The 21960-nt window shown below is 44.8% G+C and overlaps 2 protein-coding genes across 2 annotated transcripts in view; one reads left to right on the forward strand and one right to left on the reverse strand.

Annotated features, from left to right (window-relative positions):
• T265_06343 (hypothetical protein) overlaps window positions 1-11018 on the forward strand; it is a gene marked incomplete at both ends in the record, with an annotated part of 118735 nt that extends 107717 nt beyond the window's left edge. The window contains 5 exons of the mRNA XM_009171576.1: window positions 908-1089; window positions 3287-3491; window positions 6703-6809; window positions 8730-8850; window positions 10501-11018. Of these exons, the coding sequence (XP_009169840.1) occupies window positions 908-1089; window positions 3287-3491; window positions 6703-6809; window positions 8730-8850; window positions 10501-10572 (687 nt within the window). The remainder of the gene's footprint in view (window positions 1-907; window positions 1090-3286; window positions 3492-6702; window positions 6810-8729; window positions 8851-10500) is intronic.
• A 766-nt stretch (window positions 11019-11784) lies between these two features.
• Window positions 11785-21960, reverse strand: part of T265_06344 (hypothetical protein) — a gene marked incomplete at both ends in the record, with an annotated part of 11241 nt that continues 1065 nt past the window's right edge. The window contains 6 exons of the mRNA XM_009171577.1: window positions 11785-12147; window positions 14619-14718; window positions 14798-14822; window positions 14857-15191; window positions 15237-15280; window positions 18249-18577. Coding sequence (XP_009169841.1) covers window positions 11785-12147; window positions 14619-14718; window positions 14798-14822; window positions 14857-15191; window positions 15237-15280; window positions 18249-18577 — 1196 coding nt within the window. The remainder of the gene's footprint in view (window positions 12148-14618; window positions 14719-14797; window positions 14823-14856; window positions 15192-15236; window positions 15281-18248; window positions 18578-21960) is intronic.

Raw genomic sequence — 21960 nt, forward strand, 5'->3', positions numbered from 1 at the left:
GTTTTATTATCAAAACCGTCAAATTAATCGTGAGCTCAAGTACTAAGAACTCCTCGTCTCAAGGTCATTCGTCCCAACCTAACCCCGGCATCTTGGTCGTTCTGGTCTAGGTATACTTACGAGCGGAACATAGTTCAGCTCTCAGGTATAACACCTATGCGCCTGAAGGGGATAACGCCTAAGTGGTTTAGCGAAAAACACTCATTTGGATATTAATTTGGTTTTGACGGGAGACTCACCCGAATCTCTCGTTTATGATGTTTTTAAGCTAAATAGTTTGTTGGTGATGTGGGAGAAAATTTGAGGTTTTCAATGGAGATTTTTTCCCTCTTAATTAAGCAACGTTCTTTTGAAAAAGCTGGAATCACTATACAGGTGTTTCACTCTCATTCTGAGTACTCATTCGACTTATTCTGTCGCTTTTATCTGATACGTTTATCCAGTTTTTCTTGAAAAAATTGTGTGTATGCCTTGTTTGGTGTGTCTCTGCTGCGTAGCGGTCCGGTTCTCCTCTCGTAGCCTAAATTGACAACCTAGCTTCTGCTTGTTTCCATTCCAATCCGTTGTTATCACGTGCTTTTGATTTAATGAAACTCACTTAAGACAGGTATGGGTGTTGACTCGTCGGCCTCTCACGATGCTGTTAATGTTTGCAGTCATGGTGTTGTCTTTTATCTGTCACTTTCCTGAATATTCAACATCCTGGTGGACCGCCGTCACACGCACTTTACGTATTGATCTGCTTACACATCTCCTTTTGCATGTTTTGGCGTTTCCCACGACCGGTGTCACATGACCTCAGTGTTATTGTTTCACTTTAATTCCCTAACTAGCTTGCTATTGAACCGATTACGAATCAGATGGAGTTAACCACGTTTTTCAAGAAGTCTTTGTTGTATTTGTCCAGGTCCTCACGAAGATTGATTCTTCAACCCGTCCAGCCTCTCCTGCCCAACCGCTCCTTCATCGACCTTCTATGGACGATGAGTTAGACAATTCCGCCCGGTTCGATACCCCCGTGACAGAGAGTGAAGTGATAGCCCTTCGGAAGGAACGTGATGAGTTGGTAAAGACCATAGATGAAATGCAGTAAGTCCCTGGTGAATCATCATGATCATCGACAGCATGACATCAGTGTTCAACACTGATGCTTCGTTGCCGTATAACCATAATTTATTCGAAAGCCTTGAAGAAGAGAATAAGGGTGGTATAAATGATGGGTAAGGGACCTATTGCTAACATTACAACTACAATGCTACCACAATCATTCCGAGATGCTTACACCTTCGGACACTCATTCAGGCAATCTGAATAGAAACTGACAACAAGGACGCCATTGACGCAGTGTCTTCAACCAGGTGCGACGGATATCTCGTGCTTTCCATCCTGAAAGACGAGTAGCAGTACCCAAACGTTTCGTTGTCTTCTTCGTACCCCTCTGCCAGGTTGGCCGTCTCTCTGCTTATGCCAGTCTGAATAGGGCACGTGAGACAGCACTCTCTCTGGCAAACGATCGTTTGGCATGCGCAATACATGACCTAACCAACGCAGCTTGTGGTGCGGGGCGGTCCAATGAAAGTCCCCGTTGCACAACCGAAGACGCGCTTCCTAATTGCCTGGTTACGAATTCTCGGACACCAACCCAAGCGAACTATGGTCCTGGGACAACGATTGTCGAACACCTGAAGATATCTCAGTTCTGCTGATCGAACACGCCATGCCTCACTAACCAGAAAGCAAAGTAGCCCGGGCTGTAGCCTGATACACGCATGCTTTGGAATTCAGGGATATACCGCTTTGATGCCACAGATGTCTCAAATTAGCGAACGTGACTGGATCATTGCAGATGCGTGCACTGATCTCATTTGTCACACTATAATCGGATATAACATAACTTCCAGGGTGAGTAAAAAGCTCCACATTTTCGAGTGCCTCTCCCTGGGTTGTAAGTGGCATGCTGTGACTACATATCCAGGAGCATGACCTTACCCTTTGTGGGTGCAAGGTGCATACCAAAGGACGGGATGACTTTGGTTATTTCATCCAAAAACACCTGCGCCCTCTTCTCCTCTACGAAGGTGAGAACGATGTCGTTGCGTACTCCAGATCGATAAGGTTTTCGTCACAGGCTATCTGAACCCCGGGGTTTTGGAGACCCTGCGGCGTTCGTCTCATTATTTCATCGATCACAAAGTTAAATGGGAATGGAGAGAGTGGGCATCCATGACGCATACCAATTTGTGTACGGAAGCTTCTGGAGAGCTTTCCTTATACTGTCATACTTCCGGAAGTCTAAGAATGCAAAGAACTTACTTTACAGACTTCCGGGGCATTCCTTGATTGACAAATGTGCCCAGCAGAACGGACCGGTCAACTGAGTCGAATGTGCGTTGTTCTAGCACTTAGCGGAGTGTGAAAATTTGGTCATCACAACCCATACAATGCCGGAACCCCGCTTTATGCCCTCGAGTGAGTGTTTCACGAGTCATCATAAGGCGGTAAAACACAAGTGACACAAGCAGTCTGGTTAAGACCGGGATTGAGCTGATACCACGAGCCCCTTTGTAAAAGACGGGCACTATCAACAACTCTCCTCAGTCGTCTGGGACGGTCTCTTTTATCCAAATGCTGACAAATAGAGGACTTCAGCCCCATATTTGAACAGTGCGTGTAGGAGGTCATCCGGACCAGACGCTCGGTGGTGCTTGAGAGAACATATATAGTTGCAAATCTCCGAGACCGTAGGGGGTTCCACGTTCACTGACTCAAAAACCTGACCGCAAGACAGAGGTGTTTGATGGGAAATGCAAATACATTACCGTTTTTACGGAACAAGTCGCCACACATATTCCGACCCCCAACTTGGACGACCAGCAGACTAACTATTGACGAACTGAGTATGAGAGACTGGGACTGTATCTCGGAGACCATCCAGTATAGCTCAATCGGTCGCCGAGGTACACAAACCGTTACCTACGTTAAGGTCCAGTCTCTTTGTGACGGTTGGCGATTTGTTTCTTACGCTCACATTTGTTCGAATGGTCACTGAATCAATCGTCTAGTGGTTTCGGTTGTACCGTGCACTGGACCTAACGTTCGTTGCTTTCACGCTCCTGGTCGGTTTAATGACATGGTTCCAATGCCATTCGGATCCAAACACGAAGTAGTATATTTCCATTCATTTTAGCAGTAGTGGTGTCATGATGCTTACTGTTGACGCTACGTTTTAGCGCCGGTTCACCAGAAGCTAGAGATTAAGCATCTCATCTCGCGTATTCCCTTCCAGACGATGCATTGCTGAGTACGACCGAAGCCTTCAACACATGATTGCCGAGAAATCTCAAGGACAAGCACAAGTCAATGTTTCTGTTGCTGACCTAATCAGCGAACGGGACCAAGCGGTTGAAGAAGTGGCCACCATTGAGAAAGCATTTGGTGACCTGCATCGACGGTTTGAGAAGTCCAAGCAAGTCATCGAGGGATTTAAGCAGGTTAGTTTGGTCGTATACCGGTTTTTGTGTGAAGCAGTTACTCTGTCCTCTCTATAGGGCTTGATGGAATCACATATCATGGGGACGTAGTTTCTCTGAAATATCGACTTTTGGTCATCATCATTGGGATGGGTGATACCACCCATTCCCGGTAAAGGAAAAAACGAAAATCGTTGGGCGTATTTCTGTCGGACTAAAGTCGTACCTATTATATGGTAATCGTTCGACTGTAACACCCTTTCGGTGCCTAGCTGCCGTGCCACCCGAAGGAAGCGCGAGGGCTGAGATACTGCCAGGTTGCCCAAGCCTAGACAGGAGAAGTCGAGGTTCAGAGGTCGAGTTCGAACCACGGAACTTCCGGTCAGTAAATTCGCGCTCTAACCACTGAGGCATCTCGGCCACATATTATATGGCTACGTTACTTCATCCACGGATAGTAAACGATGGGATTGCGCCCCTCCCTGTGCTGTGTGTGGATCTGATACACAGATATTTGCAAGCTAACGATACCTAGGCTGACTAACTTAGGTATGGGTCCATCAAATCTCCTCGTTTAGCTGGCAAGTTTCGTGAAAAAGATGTTAATGAGCTTCAACATGGCATTGCACCCTCCAAGTCATCCAGAAAGAAGCCTTCAATCAGTATGATTAATCTTGTCGAAATATGAAGCCGAGGCACACGTCCCGGAATGGTTAACGATCACCTTTCGCTCTTACCAGATAGATAATTCACCGATTAGGAGGAGGCGCACCTTCTGCCACCTGTATAAGTTATGCCTCTGTGATGCGTCAAGGTCAAATGGTGGTTTCCTTCGAACCTTTTTGGCCGTTGTTGGTGCACTTAATTTACGTTGGTGTTTTTAATTGTAATAAACAGTTTGAGACAATTCTTTGCTCAGCTGACTGTTGATGATCTGTCAACCCTCTCCCTACTTCCTTACAAGTCTAGTCATTTGTTTGACGTTCCGTCTCACTGTACGGGTGAAGGGTTAACTCTTTCAAAACAGACAGTAGGTGTATAATTTCGGCGAATCAAACCTTCGACCACTGTAAAATCCTGTCCGGTTAATATCTGATGGTGATGTTTACTACTCAATTGGTGCACAAACTCTGTCACACGTGGTACAAGGGTTCCCTGTCGAAACATTTCGCCTTCCCTTGTCAGTTTGCCTGCCACAATATAATGTGTGTTCTCTTTTTCCAAGGTTGATCTTATTCCCACTACGAGCTGTTCCGACGTTCCGTTTTGTTTGATAAGTTCCCATAAGCTTCCTGAAAGAAACAGTAAGACGCTTCCAGTCATGATGTCTAGTAGCAGCTGTCCTGTCCACGTCGATTGTTTAAGTTAGCGAGCTGTCCTCCTTTCTGCAGAGTTCCTACTCTGGTCGAAGGTTCACAAGCCCTCGCTTGTTCTACGTTTTGGATATGTACCCGTTTCCTGAACGTGTTCTGTTCTGTTCTGTTCTGTCCTGCGATGAAAGCACGGGTTGGGACAGGGTTGCGTTCTACGTTCATCTTTTTATAACTCTAGTGAATTTCTGAAATGCTACACTCGCTTTCGCTTTGAGGTTCACCGTATCTAACCTTACAGTGCATGTGGTTCGGCAACAAAGGGTGAGATGGCTACGTAGGAAAGTGTCTCATATCTTTGGGACGTTTGTGATTTGTCTTGTTCCTAATGTCCTTTTTCTGTTCGCCATCGTACGCTCCATTTCAAGGCTGAAGGACTGAGGAGTGTATTCGACCTCCATGCACTGGTTACGGACGAGATGGTCCAAGTGGTTATAGCGCGAATTTACTGACCGGAAGGTCTGTGGTTCGAACCCGACCTTTGCCTCTCGACTTCCCCTGTGTAGGCTTGGGTAACCCGGCAGTATCCCAGCCCTCGTGAAACTTTCGGGTGGCATAGCAGCTAGGCACGGAAAGGATGCTACAGCGGAACAATTTTATCAATTGGTTATGAGCCTCTGGTCCGTGGATTTGCAGTCTAGGCGCTACCGATTCCCGATCACAATGATTACCGGTACGCCTAAAGTACTATGCAGTTATGACGCGTACTGATCATTGTCTTTGATGATGATGATGATGACTGATCAGAGCTTTCGGGTTTAGGTTTGTGGAATTAAAACGCCTTTCCATCTGAATAGTACAGTAAGCAGCCGAAGGCTGTGCGTGGTTAATACTCACTCGTATATCCACATTCGCACCACTGGAAACGGTGACTAGAAGCAGTGCTCCTTAACTGGGGTGGTTTACTCGCATAGAGGCAGTTTTCAGGTTTCTGTACCAATTTACGAGTTTTTTTACCTCAAGGACAGCGATTCCATCCTAAGTTGACTGACCAATAAGTTTCCCTCTCATCTGTCATCTTCCCCGTACAGGCAGTGTTGTTTTCTCTTCTTTTGCGTTTTAAGTATACTCATTACTGTACTCAACTGCATTTTCAGTGGTTAACGAACGTTTATCGTGACTTGAGGAGCTGGCCATTGCACAAGAGACGTCAACCTTATTGGCAAAAGTACGGATACTGTCCTTAAATGGGTACACAGTTTGCGCAACGTGTGATGCCTGTGTCTTGGAAATCCTCTAGTTCTTGACATTCTAGGGATAGGTAGTTGTTTGGTGGAGATTTGAGCGCACGCTGGCTACTGTAGTGGTTTCCCTTAGTTGATCGATTTTCCCGAGCTCAATTTCTTATATTCTTTACATCTGTACTCTGAGCTCGTGGTAGCTCAGTGGTTAAGGCCTAAACTTGCAGACCACAATGTCCGTGGTTCGAACCCAACTCCGGCGTCTCGACTGCTCCGGTTTGGACTTGGACCTGGCAGTGCCTCATCTCTCCTACTTCCCTCGGGTGGCATAGCAGTTAGGCACTGAGAGGGTGTTACAGCTAAACGAGTGTACCATGAACGGTCTTTGTTAGCAGAATGTCCCCGGTTATCGACTTGGCTATCTGCTACCGTGAAAACCCTTCACCACGAAGCAACTGCCTACCTGCCCTTATCTGTTTCACACCTAGGTCCCGTGTGTGTGTGTGTGTGGTATTTAGTCGTTTGAATTTTCATTCCGATAATTCGAGTTCCGATACCGTTTTGCTGAACTTTGGGATGGTTTCTTCAGGCTAATTCCCGTATTGTACTGTTGTACTCGAAAGCTCACATGAACTTTTCTACCGGGAAACTGTTCCCTTCTTCTTTCTCGCCCCATTCAAGAATGAAGAAGCCCTCAAACGGAGCATAGAAGAGTACAAAAACCTGTTACAGCGACAGGAAACCAAATACTTGGCACTCAAGAAGCATGCTGAGGAGAAGTTACTCAAGTGAGTGATAGTGGAACCGGTTAAAGGCCCGACTGCCGTTTTGTTGGGCCTTAAAGCTATAAATTGAAAAGTTCGCTGATTAATCCGCACATGAACAGAATGGAATGGGGTTGTAAAATTCCCACTGAAGGTTCGGCTTTCTTGAGTTGATCCTTTCGAGCAACTCTCAGAGGATGTCCGGCGCTAAAGACTATTTGATTGCCGTTGGTACGAGGAACTTTAGACCCACTCTGGACAGAATATACTCAACAGTTTTAGACTCGAGACCGTGGTTCATTTAGCTTAACGAGGCTTTGAACAGTTTGGAAATTCAGTTTCGTTTAGTGTCCCTTACAGGATTGACAGTTGATTTTTGAAACATTCTGTTCTCTTTATTTTTCTTAGACTGCTAGCTTTGCGTAAAATTGCTCTTCCCGGGCTCTTTGCAGCAAAGATGGTCCCGTCAAACGGGAACTCCCATAGGAATTCTGAAAGTGAGGGATGACTGGCGCTATATCCTGTCGATGTGTGTAATATTCACACCACTGATCAGTCACTTCTGGTCGAATGGTTTAGTTTGCAGCCACTAGCTGGGAGGTTGCTAGTTCGAATCCTCCTGGAGATTCGTCTTGTGCGCACTGTTGGTAATCCATCATTAGGCTAAAACGACTGTGAAGTGCACCTTGGATTTTCAGCATAGATTGACTCCACTTACAATACGAAATCACCACTGAACTATCCTCTAGGGACCTGGTTAGAGGACGCTTGCTGTGTACTTCTCCTGGGAGTATACTGAGATGTGACACGGTCAAGGCGCTGCCTGTTTCGTAGACTTCATTCGTGCCTGTTGACTACCGTCTTATCATATTGTTCTGTCTGCGTTGGCCACACATTTCACACTCCGTGAGAACAGAGGACAGAGGTTTCACTGTTTTCAAACCACTAACATGTGTTTTGAAGACTGGTTGTCTTCTTCAGAATTGCGGTTCACTATCACGGCTCATTCTGTCGTCGCTCCAGTTTTCTGATTCACATTGCTCTGACCGCTGTTCTGCTCCGACCATCGATTTCTTCGGAGCATTGGCCGAGTCTTGTGGGAACACCGGGTCAGCAATGCTGAACTTCGTCGAATGGTATTCGGAAGAACTAACTCACTCATGATAGATGAGCTGATCACACTGCATAAGTTGCACTGACTTGATCACGTGTTGCGCATGCCAGTTGACCGACTTCCTCAAAGGGCTCTTTTTGCACAACCACGTGAAGGGTGCAAACGAACCAGGGGAGGTCAAACAATGACTTGGCAGCGAAGTGTGGAAGCTATTACCAGCAAACTCAGCTGCGCTGGCCATTGCTGGTCTTCCTGGTTGGGAACCCCGAGACAGGTCACATCACTGGTTAGATACATTGTCAAACATGGCCCAGTCGCGCCCTCAATGGCGCTCGTGCATCCAAGTTGTTGCTTTCAGTGCAAAGTTCCCTTCCCAATCGCCCCAATTAACAGTCCTGTATTTACGCACGAATTTATCAGATCCCGCCTCCAATGCGCAGCTACCTACCCCACCTCCCCAAATCACTTGTGAACGAAACTGTGGCAGCCACAATCACTGTACGACAAGTACGCGGTTCTTACAGCTGATGATGATCTACGAGTTCTCCTCTGAGGGACCACAGCCTGAACAGTATGTTACACATGGGGCTGCTTTATGTGATGGTGCATAGGAGTTTTGTATCCATATAACTAGGGAATACTGACTCGTACACTTGAGTCATTCACTCTGTTGCACATGCGTTCGGGGGTAGGTAGGTACAAGCACAATATGAGTTGGTCCACTGAAATGTGGTACACATAATTATTTACTGGCACCCCTAACATTTCTTCACTCGACCATATTGGTGTAATCCTAACGAACACTTCCTCACCATTTCCATATCACGCAGAGTCACACAAGATACTGAGGCGGCTAAACAGGAGGCCGAGTCGAATGCGACGCGTTTGCAAGCCTCTCTTCGAATGATGGAAGTCCAAGTTAAGGGATTAGAGGCCCAACTGGAGCAAAAGGTCAGTTGTCCGGCTTTCATTGGCTATCATATATGAATGCTTTCTTACTCGTTGTCTTCACCGTTGTACATATATCCACTGAACCACCGTCGTTCAAACGTCAGTTGACGGCTGCTAGTGTTCAATATGGTCTGAATCAGTAACGCAGCTTGCACACCCACCTTACTGGACTAACTGTAATGCAGGTCTGGCTCTTCCCAACCTGTTTTGCATTGTTCATCTCGTTGCCTAGTAACCCGTGCGCTCTGTGGCAGAACAACGTGATCGAGATGATTTTGTCAGCAACTTAATTGACGGCCTTCCCCACATGCACCCTAACGCAACAGACAGTCGGTTGGAACAAGCAAAACAATCGGCGTTGATGCCATGCAACGCACTACCGTCAGCAGCACTGGGATACTTTTCACTGCAACCCATAGGAAGCACGAGAGCTGGGATACTGTCAGGTTGCCCGAGCCTAGGCAGGGGAAGTCGAGAGGCAGAGGTCGGGTTCGAACTCACAGTTACTCAACGCGCAATAGACGTTTCACTAAACCTTTTCAGAGCATATGGTACAGTTCGAACTTAATGTAGCAACGTTTGAGTCCCGGATGTTTATGACAATTGTGACTCGCTTCTAAAGCAGTGTTGATTTGCATCCTTTCTGTCTGGACAAAAAGGATTTTTTCAAGTAAACCAGGTGCTCAAATCTGATGTATCGGCTGACGGTACACTAAGCGTGCCAGCTAGGTTCACTTCGCATTTATATTTGAAGCACAGTAGCCCTTGGGATTTCCAAATCTTCAGCTTTGTTGGCTGTTTTCGCTGTACAGTTTTTTGGTGAGTACTAATAATGTGGTTGCATCTTACTTCCAGACGACTGGGGCTTCATGATCCTCGATGGACACGCTTTCCCACCTTACTGATTCCCCAGAAGATGCAGAACCTCTTCAATTTAGATTCTATTCTCGACATCTGGACAGTGTTTGGGAATTAGGAATTCCAAGAAAGTCTCTCCATTCTCTGGTTCTCAATGTGGACACCGACTAGGGATGTAACAATAGACCAGTAGCTGGATTAGGAGAGTCTTGGTTAAATAAGGTATCTCTGAAGGAAATTGTCATATCAGGCGCATTTATTTGTTCAAGAAACTTTACCCCTTTGTTTATGCGCTGATGATCGATAATGTTGGGCGGGATTCGTCGGTAATTGTTCCTTGAAAATGCTACCCAGTGTTGATAGGTTTGTCTTCTTTGAAACGGTCCGGCCTTCAAGATCTTTGCGCGAAGCTTTATTAAGCAGTTGGCACCGTCTTTGAGGGTTACGACTGCGTTAGGAAGTGGAGGTGCTCATTATGGAATTTGAACGTCATTAACTAGAAGGAGACTGCTCACAAGGTTGCTGAAAACTCTTCGACAGCCCACGACCCGTTTCGCCCTTCTTGGGGCCCATCAGGTAGGCGCAGTCCCCGAGTTCCCGTCAACCCTATGTTCTACTTGAACTAGGTTCACATATCATAAACAGGACTCCAGATTGACCTCACCCCTGCAGTATATCATTTGGTTACAAGGACCATGTTCGTTACGTAAATCGCCTACTTGTTTCATTTGATATCAACCACGTTTGCTTTTCAACATCTTATCCGACTCTTTCTGATGCGCCTTCTTTTAGAAACGCGAAAACGCAGAGCTCACCAAAATTTGCGAGGAACTTCTCAGCAAGTATAGCACCGGGGCACCTTGAACAAGTTGCTTTCCAGTCTTTCTAACCCCACTCCCAATAAACTGGAGCTTGTTGGCTTTCAGAGCACTATTCGGCCCATCTCATCTCCTCTTTCACACATCCAGACACATTCGAGCGATTCTTCTATCATCCTCATTAAGTCGTCCGGCTAACTCGTTGCTCTTCTGTTCCCCTCCTCGCATAAATATGCACCCGTGCCGTGCTTATCGTGCCTGTACAGACTATATTGTGCCTCATGGTTTGCGCGTGTGTGTTAACTTATCCCCTTCTATGATTTTATTTTGTTTCCGTTATTGCACCATCTCTCCCACCGGTTCAACATTGATCTGAGTCCCGTTTGCATGCTGAACAAAGAAGTCCCTGCTAGCTACCGCGCAACTGGAATATCATTCTTCATAACTGTATTCGTGCCGTAAATCTCTACTCTGTTTGAGGCGGATTCCGACCAGTGAAAAAAAGATATTACATACATTTTTGTCTATATTCTCGCTTGTTTTCTCTGTGTGACTACATGCACAAAGCAGTTGCGGTCACAAACTTCTGTGTGAACTCGGTAACACTCGGACGAATTCGTCAGTCTCTTGAGGGGAAACACCACCAGAACTGGACGGAACAAGGCATTTCTCGTGGTACGAAATTATTGTGACCTTTCGCTATCTTGGGGTGGCTTATAATATTTTGGACAAATCGAACACCCTATCAAGTGTATCGAAACTTGGACTTGGGAATGCAGTGCACATTAATTTTCTTCGCGTTCTTCTCACCCTTGGGGCAACCTTCTGGCGGAGCTCACCTTGAGGTCGATTCTGCAAAGGCTGAGGGCACCTCGAAGTGATTTGACCTTGCCGTTATTTCGAGTTACCTGGCACTTTTTCCCCGAAGTGATGCCACAGCGAATGACCTATCCAATCCATACTACTGAAAGGTAGCTCTTCATTAAAGTGTCTCTAGACACCTCTGGAAAATTCTGTGGGTCCATATAAAACTGATCCGAGTGGGAGGACGGCCAGGGTGATGTGACAGTGAATTCCACAACCACTAAATATACTACTACCAGCAATAACCAACTACTACTATTATGCAGATTTCTAGAACGTAGTTCGACCCCATCGACACAAGTAAAAACTCATTATACTAAACAAATAAGTTGAGGACAGTACAAACGGTGCTTGTATTAAACCAGACCAACTTGTAAAACCGCACGCAGAGACATCAGCCCATAGATTTTCGTGTCGTGTGTTGTTTGCCGTCAATTTGCTTGGAAACGTGTTTCAATCGGTCTGTAATACGTTTCGCCGTCTCCTCATCACTACTGCACTCGTCGGAGGGGATTCGAGTTGACTCAGAAGCCAAGGGTGTTGCCGAGGATGTTATTACGACGGGAACGAGGCGTTCTCTTTGGGAACTCAGGTCGAAAATCGCCCGAACTTGGTGTCGATGAGTTTCTGTTGTGTCTCTCCGTTGACTTCTAGATCTTCGTTGGATTGGTTTCGGGCTCAGGTAGTTCAATATAGACGGTGTCGTTGAATTTCCGCTGGGCACAGTGCCAGCTGCGTTTTCCTGGGTAGGCGTTTTCTGAAAAGATGGAAATGTTCAGACGGAATAAACATACAGCCGTAGCGTTCTACCATCGGAAGCTTAGTCATGATCGAAAGTTCGAGCCTGATTCTGCTAGTTTCATGCGTGGAGTCTGCGTTCCCGTCGTAAAATCTACTGTATGCCGAGCCCTTCTGTTACGTAGCAAGCTGTTTGCAATGCAGAGAGTTTAAACCTACACTTTATCGGACCTCCCGTCGGCTGAATTTCCATTTTGTTTTTTGCTGTAAGCGCAGTTTTGATGAAGGGGCTGGTGACCACCACTCAAGCGAATTTGTCTAAAAAAATGTCAAAATATCTAGTCTGACAGCGAAATGGTTGTCATCGTGATTTTCGTTTTTAGTAACTTGCTCGGTATGTGCTGGAAAAAATGAAAATTCCATCGGCTTGTGATGAATGGAAAGCTGTGGTGGAAGGGAAATAGGCTGCTTTAAAAAACATTGTCACCCTTCATATAGGATTGTAAACCGTCCCGGGTGTGCACTTTAGCGAAAGTCACAGGGGCCGTGACAATAACTTGTCACGATTCGAACAGCAGACTTTGACCAGCAGTTCGGTGGCCAACTCGAGCCTGGCCAGTTGCCGATGAGTTGGCAACCATTCACCTCGATTTCCTGTAGTCTGCGGTTCGATGTAAACCAGCGTTTTGTCTAAACACCCGGTGTGTGATATCCCAGCCTATCCTATTGGTAAGGGAATTGGTCCAGTTTTGTTTTAAAGAAACAACTTTTTAGGAAAAATTAAATCTGAATGGGATAGAGATTCGGATGTTAAATGATACGTTTTCTGATGTTAGTCTGCTCATACTACTTAACCGCGTCGGTGGTTTTTTGAAACAAAGTCTGTTTTATCGAAATTTTCCCGCTGTTTGAAAGCGAAGTTCGCTGTGGGTAGGCTACCAACATTTCTCATGATTACAGCCAGTTCGGAAATGTGAATGACTACGTGGTTGTTGCAACTATCGAATTAGCATCCCACCTGAAACCTGTCCTCTACGCCCACCTTGAAGAAACACTTCAAAGGTTACCCCGCTAGGAGGTAACCGACATGCAAAGGTTCCCATGCATTCTGGATAATGGGATTCCGTTCGTATCCTGAGAATCCGGAATTGCTCCGAATATCCGTGCTACAAATGATCACCCAGTTTCGTCAACCCGTCTGTATATTGTCCATATACCCGTGATGATGCAGGATGGAGGCTAGTTACAGACTATTGGACAGGGAAGCAAAACCCTTATATGCATCTTGTCTACAAAAACTGAACATCCATCTTCTCTCGAACGCGTCTTCCTGAACTTTCCCAGATATTCATTGACTGTTGCTCAAATCCAAGCAAATGCTACAGAGCGACTGCACAAATTTCGCAATAGATCTCCCTTTTTTACGAGACGCAGAGCAGATTTACGGGAAAACATACTACTCGCATGCCCCTAATCACTAGTATCACCGTTACACCCGGACATCTATGTCGTAAGGAGTTGTGGGTTTCTCTCATAGCTAAACTTGAATAAGTTCACCAAAACTGAGTTAGTTATTACGAAGGTGTAGTATTTAACAACGAGGTGGGGATGAGTGCGGGGTACTTAAAAAGTATTGATGACTAATTAATTAATTAAATAGCAAATCTTAGATTATCATCAGGTACGCTTCCAACAAGAAGATTTCGCTAACATCGCAGGCTGGTGCATCAGACCTGCTTATGAAAAAAGTTGAAACCGCCAACTAATTGTGTCCTCTCGGGCTGTAAATCTACCAGACAGGGGAGCAGAAATCGTCTCTGCTTCAGGTCTAAGGAGTTCATTTCATTGAGCTTGGACTGTAAGGCATCGCAGCAAAAAATACATGGAGTTGTTCAGTAACATGTCCGAATCGGATGATAGACAAACTCATTTTCACACCAAATTGGTCCTAATGGGAGACGCGTCGACTCCACCTGAATCTCTCGTTTATGCCATTGTTCAACTGAATGTGCTCCACCAGGCTGCCTTCTAGGCGAGATATTCAGCGTGATTCAGATGAGTCTCTCGTCTAAACGAAGTTCGTGTGTAAACGAGGGTGTCAAAATCTGTCCAACTGAGGTTCGGTAGAACATAAGGTTGACGGAAACAGCCTGCACCATGGAGTTGTTCAGTAACATGTCCGAATCGGATGATAGACAAACTCATTTTCACACCAAATTGGTCCTAATGGGAGACGCGTCGACTCCACCTGAATCTCTCGTTTATGCCATTGTTCAACTGAATGTGCTCCACCAGGCTGCCTTCTAGGCGAGATATTCAGCGTGATTCAGATGAGTCTCTCGTCTAAACGAAGTTCGTGTGTAAACGAGGGTGTCAAAATCTGTCCAACTGGGGTTCGGTAGAACATAAGGTTGACGGAAACGCGGAGCCTGCACCCATGTGACGAGCCCCAAGAGGAGCAGAACCGACTATCGAAGATTTTTCAACTACTTTATGACTATGTCTTGAACACTTCATCATCATCGACAGCATGACATCAATGTTCGACACCGACGCTTCACCGCTGTACAACCATGATTTATTTGAAAGCCTTATTATAAAGAAAAGAGTAAAGGTGGACGGGGGAGAGACTTAGTGCTAGTTTACCCCAATCATTCAGAGGTACCTACAACCCCAGACATTCACTCAGGCAATCTGGATGGAAACTGACGATGAGAACGCCACTAACATCGATTGGCAGCCATATCTTGTAGTGTCTCCAACCAGGCACAGTGAGGATCATGCGGTCCCCATCCTGGAAGGCGAGTAGCACCGACAGCACCCAAGCGTTTCGTGATCTCCTTCATACCCCTCTTCCATGTCAAGGGTTGGCCACCTCTCTGTTTACGCCACTCCGAATTGGGCATGGAAAACAGTACTCTCTTCGGCAAACGATGGTTCGGCATACTTAACACATGTCCCAACCAACGCAGCTTCTGGTGCTGGACATATTCTTCAATGGAAGTACCCGTTGCACGACCGAAAACGCGCTTTCTAATTGCTTCGTTACGGATTCGCCGACATCTGGAACACGTAAACTAGTTCATTGCTTTAGGAAAACTGCTTTACATTTCTCGATATTCTGTTGGGACAACTGTAACTACGCGTGTGATCTGCAAAACAGTTAAAAACTGAAAAAACTTTTAGAGTGCATGTGACGAAGGCTTTTCAGCTGCGTAACTCAGGTGTAGCTGTTCGCTTTTTGGTCGGTGCCTGTTTTTTGTATCACGTTCATTAACAAATGGAGGAATTTGGTGCTTGAAATTTGAAATGTATCTATAATCAAAAAGTGCACCTGTCTTCCTAATTAATTGAAGGACTCGAGGCTAGTTTTCATTCATTTCCTCTTATGTTACTTTACAGCAGCGAGTTAAGATATAGAAAACGAATTGCCGTGACACAAAGGGACCCGCTTTTGGGTGCTGTGCAGGACAGTTGCTTGCCAAACACAAGTCCTGACCTGGATTGATAACGATATTCGTATTCGAGCGCAATGATACATGATTGATTTGCCTAACGAAAGAAGAACCGGTTACCAAGTTAATGACAACCAGTTAAACTTGAACGCTTACACAATCAGTTGACAGAAACTCTATGCGTGAAGACTCTTTTTTAGATGTACAACTCTCATCATGCCCCACCTAGTTCCATGAGTTTCACGTGATCCCTGCTTTAGAACAAAAGCCTATTCAAGGTTACGCAGGCCGCTTCATTCAATCCGTATAACTGTTACTTCCCTTAAGAATAGTAAATTATTCAATTGGATTCGTATTTGGCTAATGGATGCAACCTGTATTTACCACTAGTGTTAAATCTAACAGCGGGAACTGCCCGGTTTTCAACATCACAGCGGGTTTGTCACGTGATTACAGGTGGGTGCGCCCAGCGAGTGGACAGGATGATGTGAACTAGGTGATGTAAAGATGTGAGATACTCTATCCTCGCGCATACACATCCACGGCATAAAGCTTGATTGTACAAACATATTATAAAAAAAATCTAGGATATCTTTAGAGATTTGTAAGGTGCGCGCTGATGGTACTCAATACTACTGACGAAACAGCGCTATCTTGCTCCACTTTGAGCATAGGTAGTCTGCATTTGCTGGGGGAAATCTGATCTAAAAAGTTAGGATAACCCCCGTTGACTACAAAATATAAGTAGGGCACTATCTTCATACTAATAATAAGTCAAAGAGAGTTTCCACTGGTTACTTATAGCCACCTTGACAAGTTTTAAATCTGATAAATCTGATTATTCATGCCAAGAAATGGCAGATGATTGGTGGTCGCTTTTGGTTAGCGACTGTAGTAGTTCATGGGTTTAGTGGAGAACGCTTTTTCTGATACAGTGTATACCCGTTCACTGAGCCCTCTCGTTGCAGCATTAGTTATAGATTAGTTCAGCTGTAAAAGCCCCATAGTGTCTGGCTGCCGCGCCACCCAGAAGAGGCATGAGGACTGAGGTACTGCTAGGCTGTTCAAGCCTAGCCAGGAGCAGTCGAGATACCGGGATCGGGTTCTAACCACAGAACTTCCTGTCGCTAAGTGTGTAGCGTAACCTCCGAGGTATCCCGAGCTCCTGGACACAGAACTCCTTTTAATTTAGCCTCAAACTGAATTGTTCGGTATTCTTCTTAGTAGATGACTACTCGGTAACACGAGTTGGTGTTGCATACGCCCCTCCTTATTTTGCATGGTCAAAACATTGGGAGATGCATGAAATAGAGACTAGAAGTGGATCAAACAAACTAAAGGAAAGCGGAAGAATACAAAACTTTCGAGAAATACACTCATTTGCAAATCAATTTGGTCTTCACGAGAAGCTCGACTGAATCTCTCGTTTATGATATTCTACAACTAAATGTGCTGCATACAGGCCGCCTCATGTTTCAGTTGGCACGATATTGGAGATATCGCAGTATATTTTCATGAAGGAAAACTTTGTTTTGAAGGTGTGATTTCAGCTTTTTTGAGGCATCAAAAATGTTATCAAACCTGTTAGGCAAATAAGTCTGATGAGGAATTTAACTCTCATCACTCAAGGAGGGTTGATACGTGCGAGGATGATTGATCGCAACTCATGCAGTACAACCACTGTATACAAAGTGATCACTGCATAAAGATTACTTCATTTTATACACTACGTGCTCTCCTCAAGGAAGACAACTCCGAATTTGTTTCACCCTTCCGATCAGCCTAAAACTGCCTTCCAAGTCAATCGCAACCTACTGTGGATCGCTATGTGCTGTTCTATCCAGAGGTTAGGAGAGGTAATCCTAACGGGGCTTCCAGCTCAAACACACGGTACCGCTTCATCTGTGGCCATTAGAAGCGAACTGAATGCACCACGCGGTCGAACCGCCATCAGAACACTCCTTAGTTGGGATTTATACGCTTTTGGGAAAGTCACGTGAAATCGTCAGTCCCTAGATGACCTTTGAGTGGTGTGCGCCTTGCAATCCGCCAGATAATTGTGCTCCGCATGTAACTTATCAGTCCATATTATGTCTCAGAAACTGAACTCTGCCGAACAAATAGGTGTGTTCTATAACAAATCTGTGAATATCTACCGAAACAAATGGCTAAATTTGATTTAGCTGGCCAACCAAAAAAAACAAAGATGATGGCAAGAGTTATCGATTCAAAGGTATTATACTGAAAGAGGGCAGACATAAGATTACAGAGTTAGCACCGAAAGTCTTAAATTTTTGAACTCAAACATAGCAGCTGAATATGAGTGCATAAACTGTTCTAGACTAGGCCATCAATTTGTTGTAGCTAAGTTTATTTCTACTGATAGTACATTTACCAAGCGTACCGACTACAGTGAACAGTGTTTTTAAGCCAATTCTTAAGACACTCATTTTAAGCCCCTTAGTTCCCCATTTTGAACGCCGAAATCCCTCTCCGGTTAGGAGCTGAGCATTCTATAATGTATGCTAATCTGGCATGCATTTTGGTGTAATACAGTAGATTTGACCTGTATAATTCGAAATTCCATCTGTGAAGAAGGAAATGGTTTACGAGGAAGAACAATGAGCGGCAGAGAAGCAAATATTTATTGGCGCAAGCGAATAACTAAATTGCGGAATTTCCGGGGTCGACTATTTCCTGACTCAATAAACAAAATAATCGATAATCGTCTAGCTGTAACACACTTTCGGTGCCTAACTGATATGCCACCCGAAGCAAGCACGAGGGCTGGGACACTGCCCGGCTGCTCAAGCCTAGACAGGAAAAGTCGAGAGGCAGAGGTCGGGTTCAAACCGCGGACCTTCCGGTCTGTAAATTCGCGTTCTAACCACTGAACCCTCTCACTCCGACCAAATAACCACTTACCGAATAGAAGTAACAGCTGTGTGGTTACTGCAACAGAATTACCTGTGTGATTGTGTGCAGCAAGGTAACCTAGTCTATTAGAACAAAGCAAATCGTTGCCTACTCAGCGGAGTGAACTTTCAGAAATTATGTTACTAACCTTAGAATGCATCTCTGACGAGATGGAGGCCCTTAAGCTTCTTCGTGGGATGAGTCCTCTTCAGAGTATTAGACAGGAACCGCCAGTGTAGTCCGCTAAAGGGGCCATTCATGAGTTGGATTTTAATTGTACAGGAAAAATGGTGCCTTGTGTTGAATGTACTATATGTAGAGGAACTTTAGATCGCTGACCTTGTTGACTGATTAGCGAACAGTCCAACATCGGTTCACAATAAAGACTCGAAAGTTCCAACCATCTGCAGCATGATATTAAGGAATGAAAATAAATCTACTCTCTCATCATCGGCTGAGATACTTTGTAGGGTTTACTTCTCCACATCGGTGACAGGTGGTGTCTCTTTCGCGAAGGATAGCCAAAGCGAGCCCTCCCCACTATACTGTTCTTGATAAGCAACAATTCGTTTGCCCGATGTATTTTGCAAGTTGATCACCCAATATTCATTTTGGCCAGATTACATGTTCACTGACATTTCAGCTTCATACAATTTGGAACAAGTTTCAAGTGCACTAGAGCTCGCATCAGAATGCATTTTTCAGGCATTTTCAAGCGTTTACTCTTTGTGTGTAGATGATACCCAGATGCGTGATGATGGAATTTATCAGACGTTGGCATACAAAAAATTGTGACGTTTGCTCTTGAAGCCAAGTATGTTTGACCCAAATCAAAGTACACTTGACTGCTAACGCCGAGAACAATAGAAGCACAAACATTTGAAGGGTGTATGAAAGCAATGCAGTGTGGAGCGGTGCATCAACAAAGTTACAACAAAGCTACTCTATAACCCCAATTGATCTCAATCCATTTTCCAGTCTCGTTAACTTAAACACCCACTTAGGTGTCCCAACACATAGCTTTGTATGAACCTGGATGGGACCGAACAAATCCGACCTAAAGACACACATTTGCCCTCGGAGATTAGCACTACAGCCTAACTGATGAGATTAAAATCCGACAAATTTGGAAGACTTTTCGAAATCAGCGATGAAGTAACCACACATTTTGAAGGTCATTATCGATCCAAATGCTCAGTGCACACCCTACACACACGTAGTACATCAAACGTTCGCAGAGCAGTACTGAACTTCATAAAGAAAGCATCAAGTCATGTGAAAGTGTTTGCGTGTGATAAAGTGGAGTTGCGTTTCTCAGTAAACTGACAAATAACTCTGGTAGGCACAACCGGAGAATCATCTACCTCATTAAACTGAAATCGCTCCATTTTTGAAACGGTATTTGTGGAGTTTCTGAATACTCTCCGACAGCGTGCAACATGCCCCAAACTTCTGGAAAGCATCATCTAGGGGTACCTGAACCATGAGTTCGATAGATATAGAGATATTCAGTGCTGGTAGGACTTCACAATGTGACTCAAGTGTCTATAATGAGGGGAGAATTCGACTGTAGACTATTTGTTCACAGAGCTTTGCAGTTTACTTGCCAGACAGCTAGTAGTTTCCTTTTTCCTTGCACACGAACTTGTGCATCATTCCCACGATGTTTGGTATTGTTCTGTTGCCAGGCAATTTTATCGATCATTGTTCATAATATTTAATAAAAATCAAGTCATTCTGACTCTGAGTTTGCCACCGCATGTATAATGGTAATGTCCAAAGTGTGTGTCTATAATGAGGGGAGAATTCGACTGTAGACTATTTGTTCACAGAGCTTTGCAGTTTACTTGCCAGACAGCTAGTAGTTTCCTTTTTCCTTGCACACGAACTTGTGCATCATTCCCACGATGTTTGGTATTGTTCTGTTGCCAGGCAATTTTATCGATCATTGTTCATAATATTTAATAAAAATCAAGTCATTCTGACTCTGAGTTTGCCACCGCATGTATAATGGTAATGTCCAAAGTGTGTGCACAGCGGGGGGGGGGGGGGTTCGAAGGCTAATTTAGAGCCACTCACACATGAATTAGAATCAAGGTCATCGAAACGTAAGTTCGCAACGTTAAGCAATACCTATTTTGGGTTAATGAACTCTGACTACCACAGGAAGTCGTTAAACTTCGCTGGAGTTCTGGTAAATCCGAATTCGATATTGTCCAATCTCCTACCTAATTCGTCTCACGTTTTAAACAAAGGAACTTAACTGCCCACATTTTTCGAACGCTAAGTTTCAACCAAAATAGTCATTCGAAACATGACCTCGAGCTCCAACTGCCTGCCATTTATTCCCTTCTGCGGGTATGTTTGTTTCGGGTGTGATGCCTAACCAGGAATACAGTACAAGCCTTAGTTCAAATGCGACCAAATGGCGCGATTCGATTTCTATCGACTTTATTCCGTTCTTTGTTGAAAGTTAATGTATGCTTCATCCGGAACGTTGTGTTTGCAACCACGTGGTGTTCTTCTTTCGTTAACCACATGCACCCGTATAATTATTGTCGGCTTGGATCACGTTGCAGAATGCGATTTTGAACATCCAGCTGATCTTGCTGAAGTAAGTAAGGCTTGGTAAAGCCATAAACCGCATAAATTCATCTTGAACCCCTGTAGCAGTCTGTGGGAACAGAAGTACTCGAACGTGGAAGAACTCGGTTAGAGCAGGGTGGAGTGGCTTGACAACAGAACGTTTGAACTGCTTGGGATAAACAACGAGAAGCAAATCAACAAGTATTATGAGGATAGGTAATAGTTTTGGAACTATATCTCCCACTGAGCTGTGCAAAGTCAATCACAGACGCTTTCCAGTAATCGAAAAAACGCGTCCTTCATACCTACTGGTCACTGTTGTTCTACCGGACTCGAACGCTGTAACCCGCCATACATAATCTCCTCTGAAGGACGGTCAACTTCCTCAGTACATTTCGCACACAGGGCTTCGCGTAGGAAACAAAACTAGTAAACAAAAGTTTGTGTTCTCTAGCTCCTTCCACGATCAGTCTATTCTCATCGTTTTTAATCCTGTACAGGAGAAACATTGCCCATAGAATAATGCTGTTTTGTTCCTTGCTGGTCATGGAAGTGGCTGAATCTGACAAATGGTTTGCTGCAGTGAATACTGCTTGGTTCTTCAGAATAGAGAGACTAAAATGGGACCGAATCGAGCAGATTTGAGTTAGCTAGGAGTGGCCGGCTTTGTCAAACAAAGAAGTTGATTTTAAATCCGGTAGCCTACTGTTTAAAATGAGCCTAATCCACCAATGGACTGAGCGTCACAAATATTTTCCCGGCCTGAAGTTTTTTAAGTCCTCTGTCCACATTTCTAATCACGCTTTCTCACACAAGAATGATATAGGCTGGTGTGTTTATCCCCCCCCCCCCGACAAAAAGCAAAACGAGAAAGG

This window comes from Opisthorchis viverrini, assembly GCF_000715545.1.
Source record: "Opisthorchis viverrini unplaced genomic scaffold opera_v5_125, whole genome shotgun sequence".
Lineage (NCBI taxonomy): Eukaryota > Metazoa > Platyhelminthes > Trematoda > Opisthorchiida > Opisthorchiidae > Opisthorchis > Opisthorchis viverrini.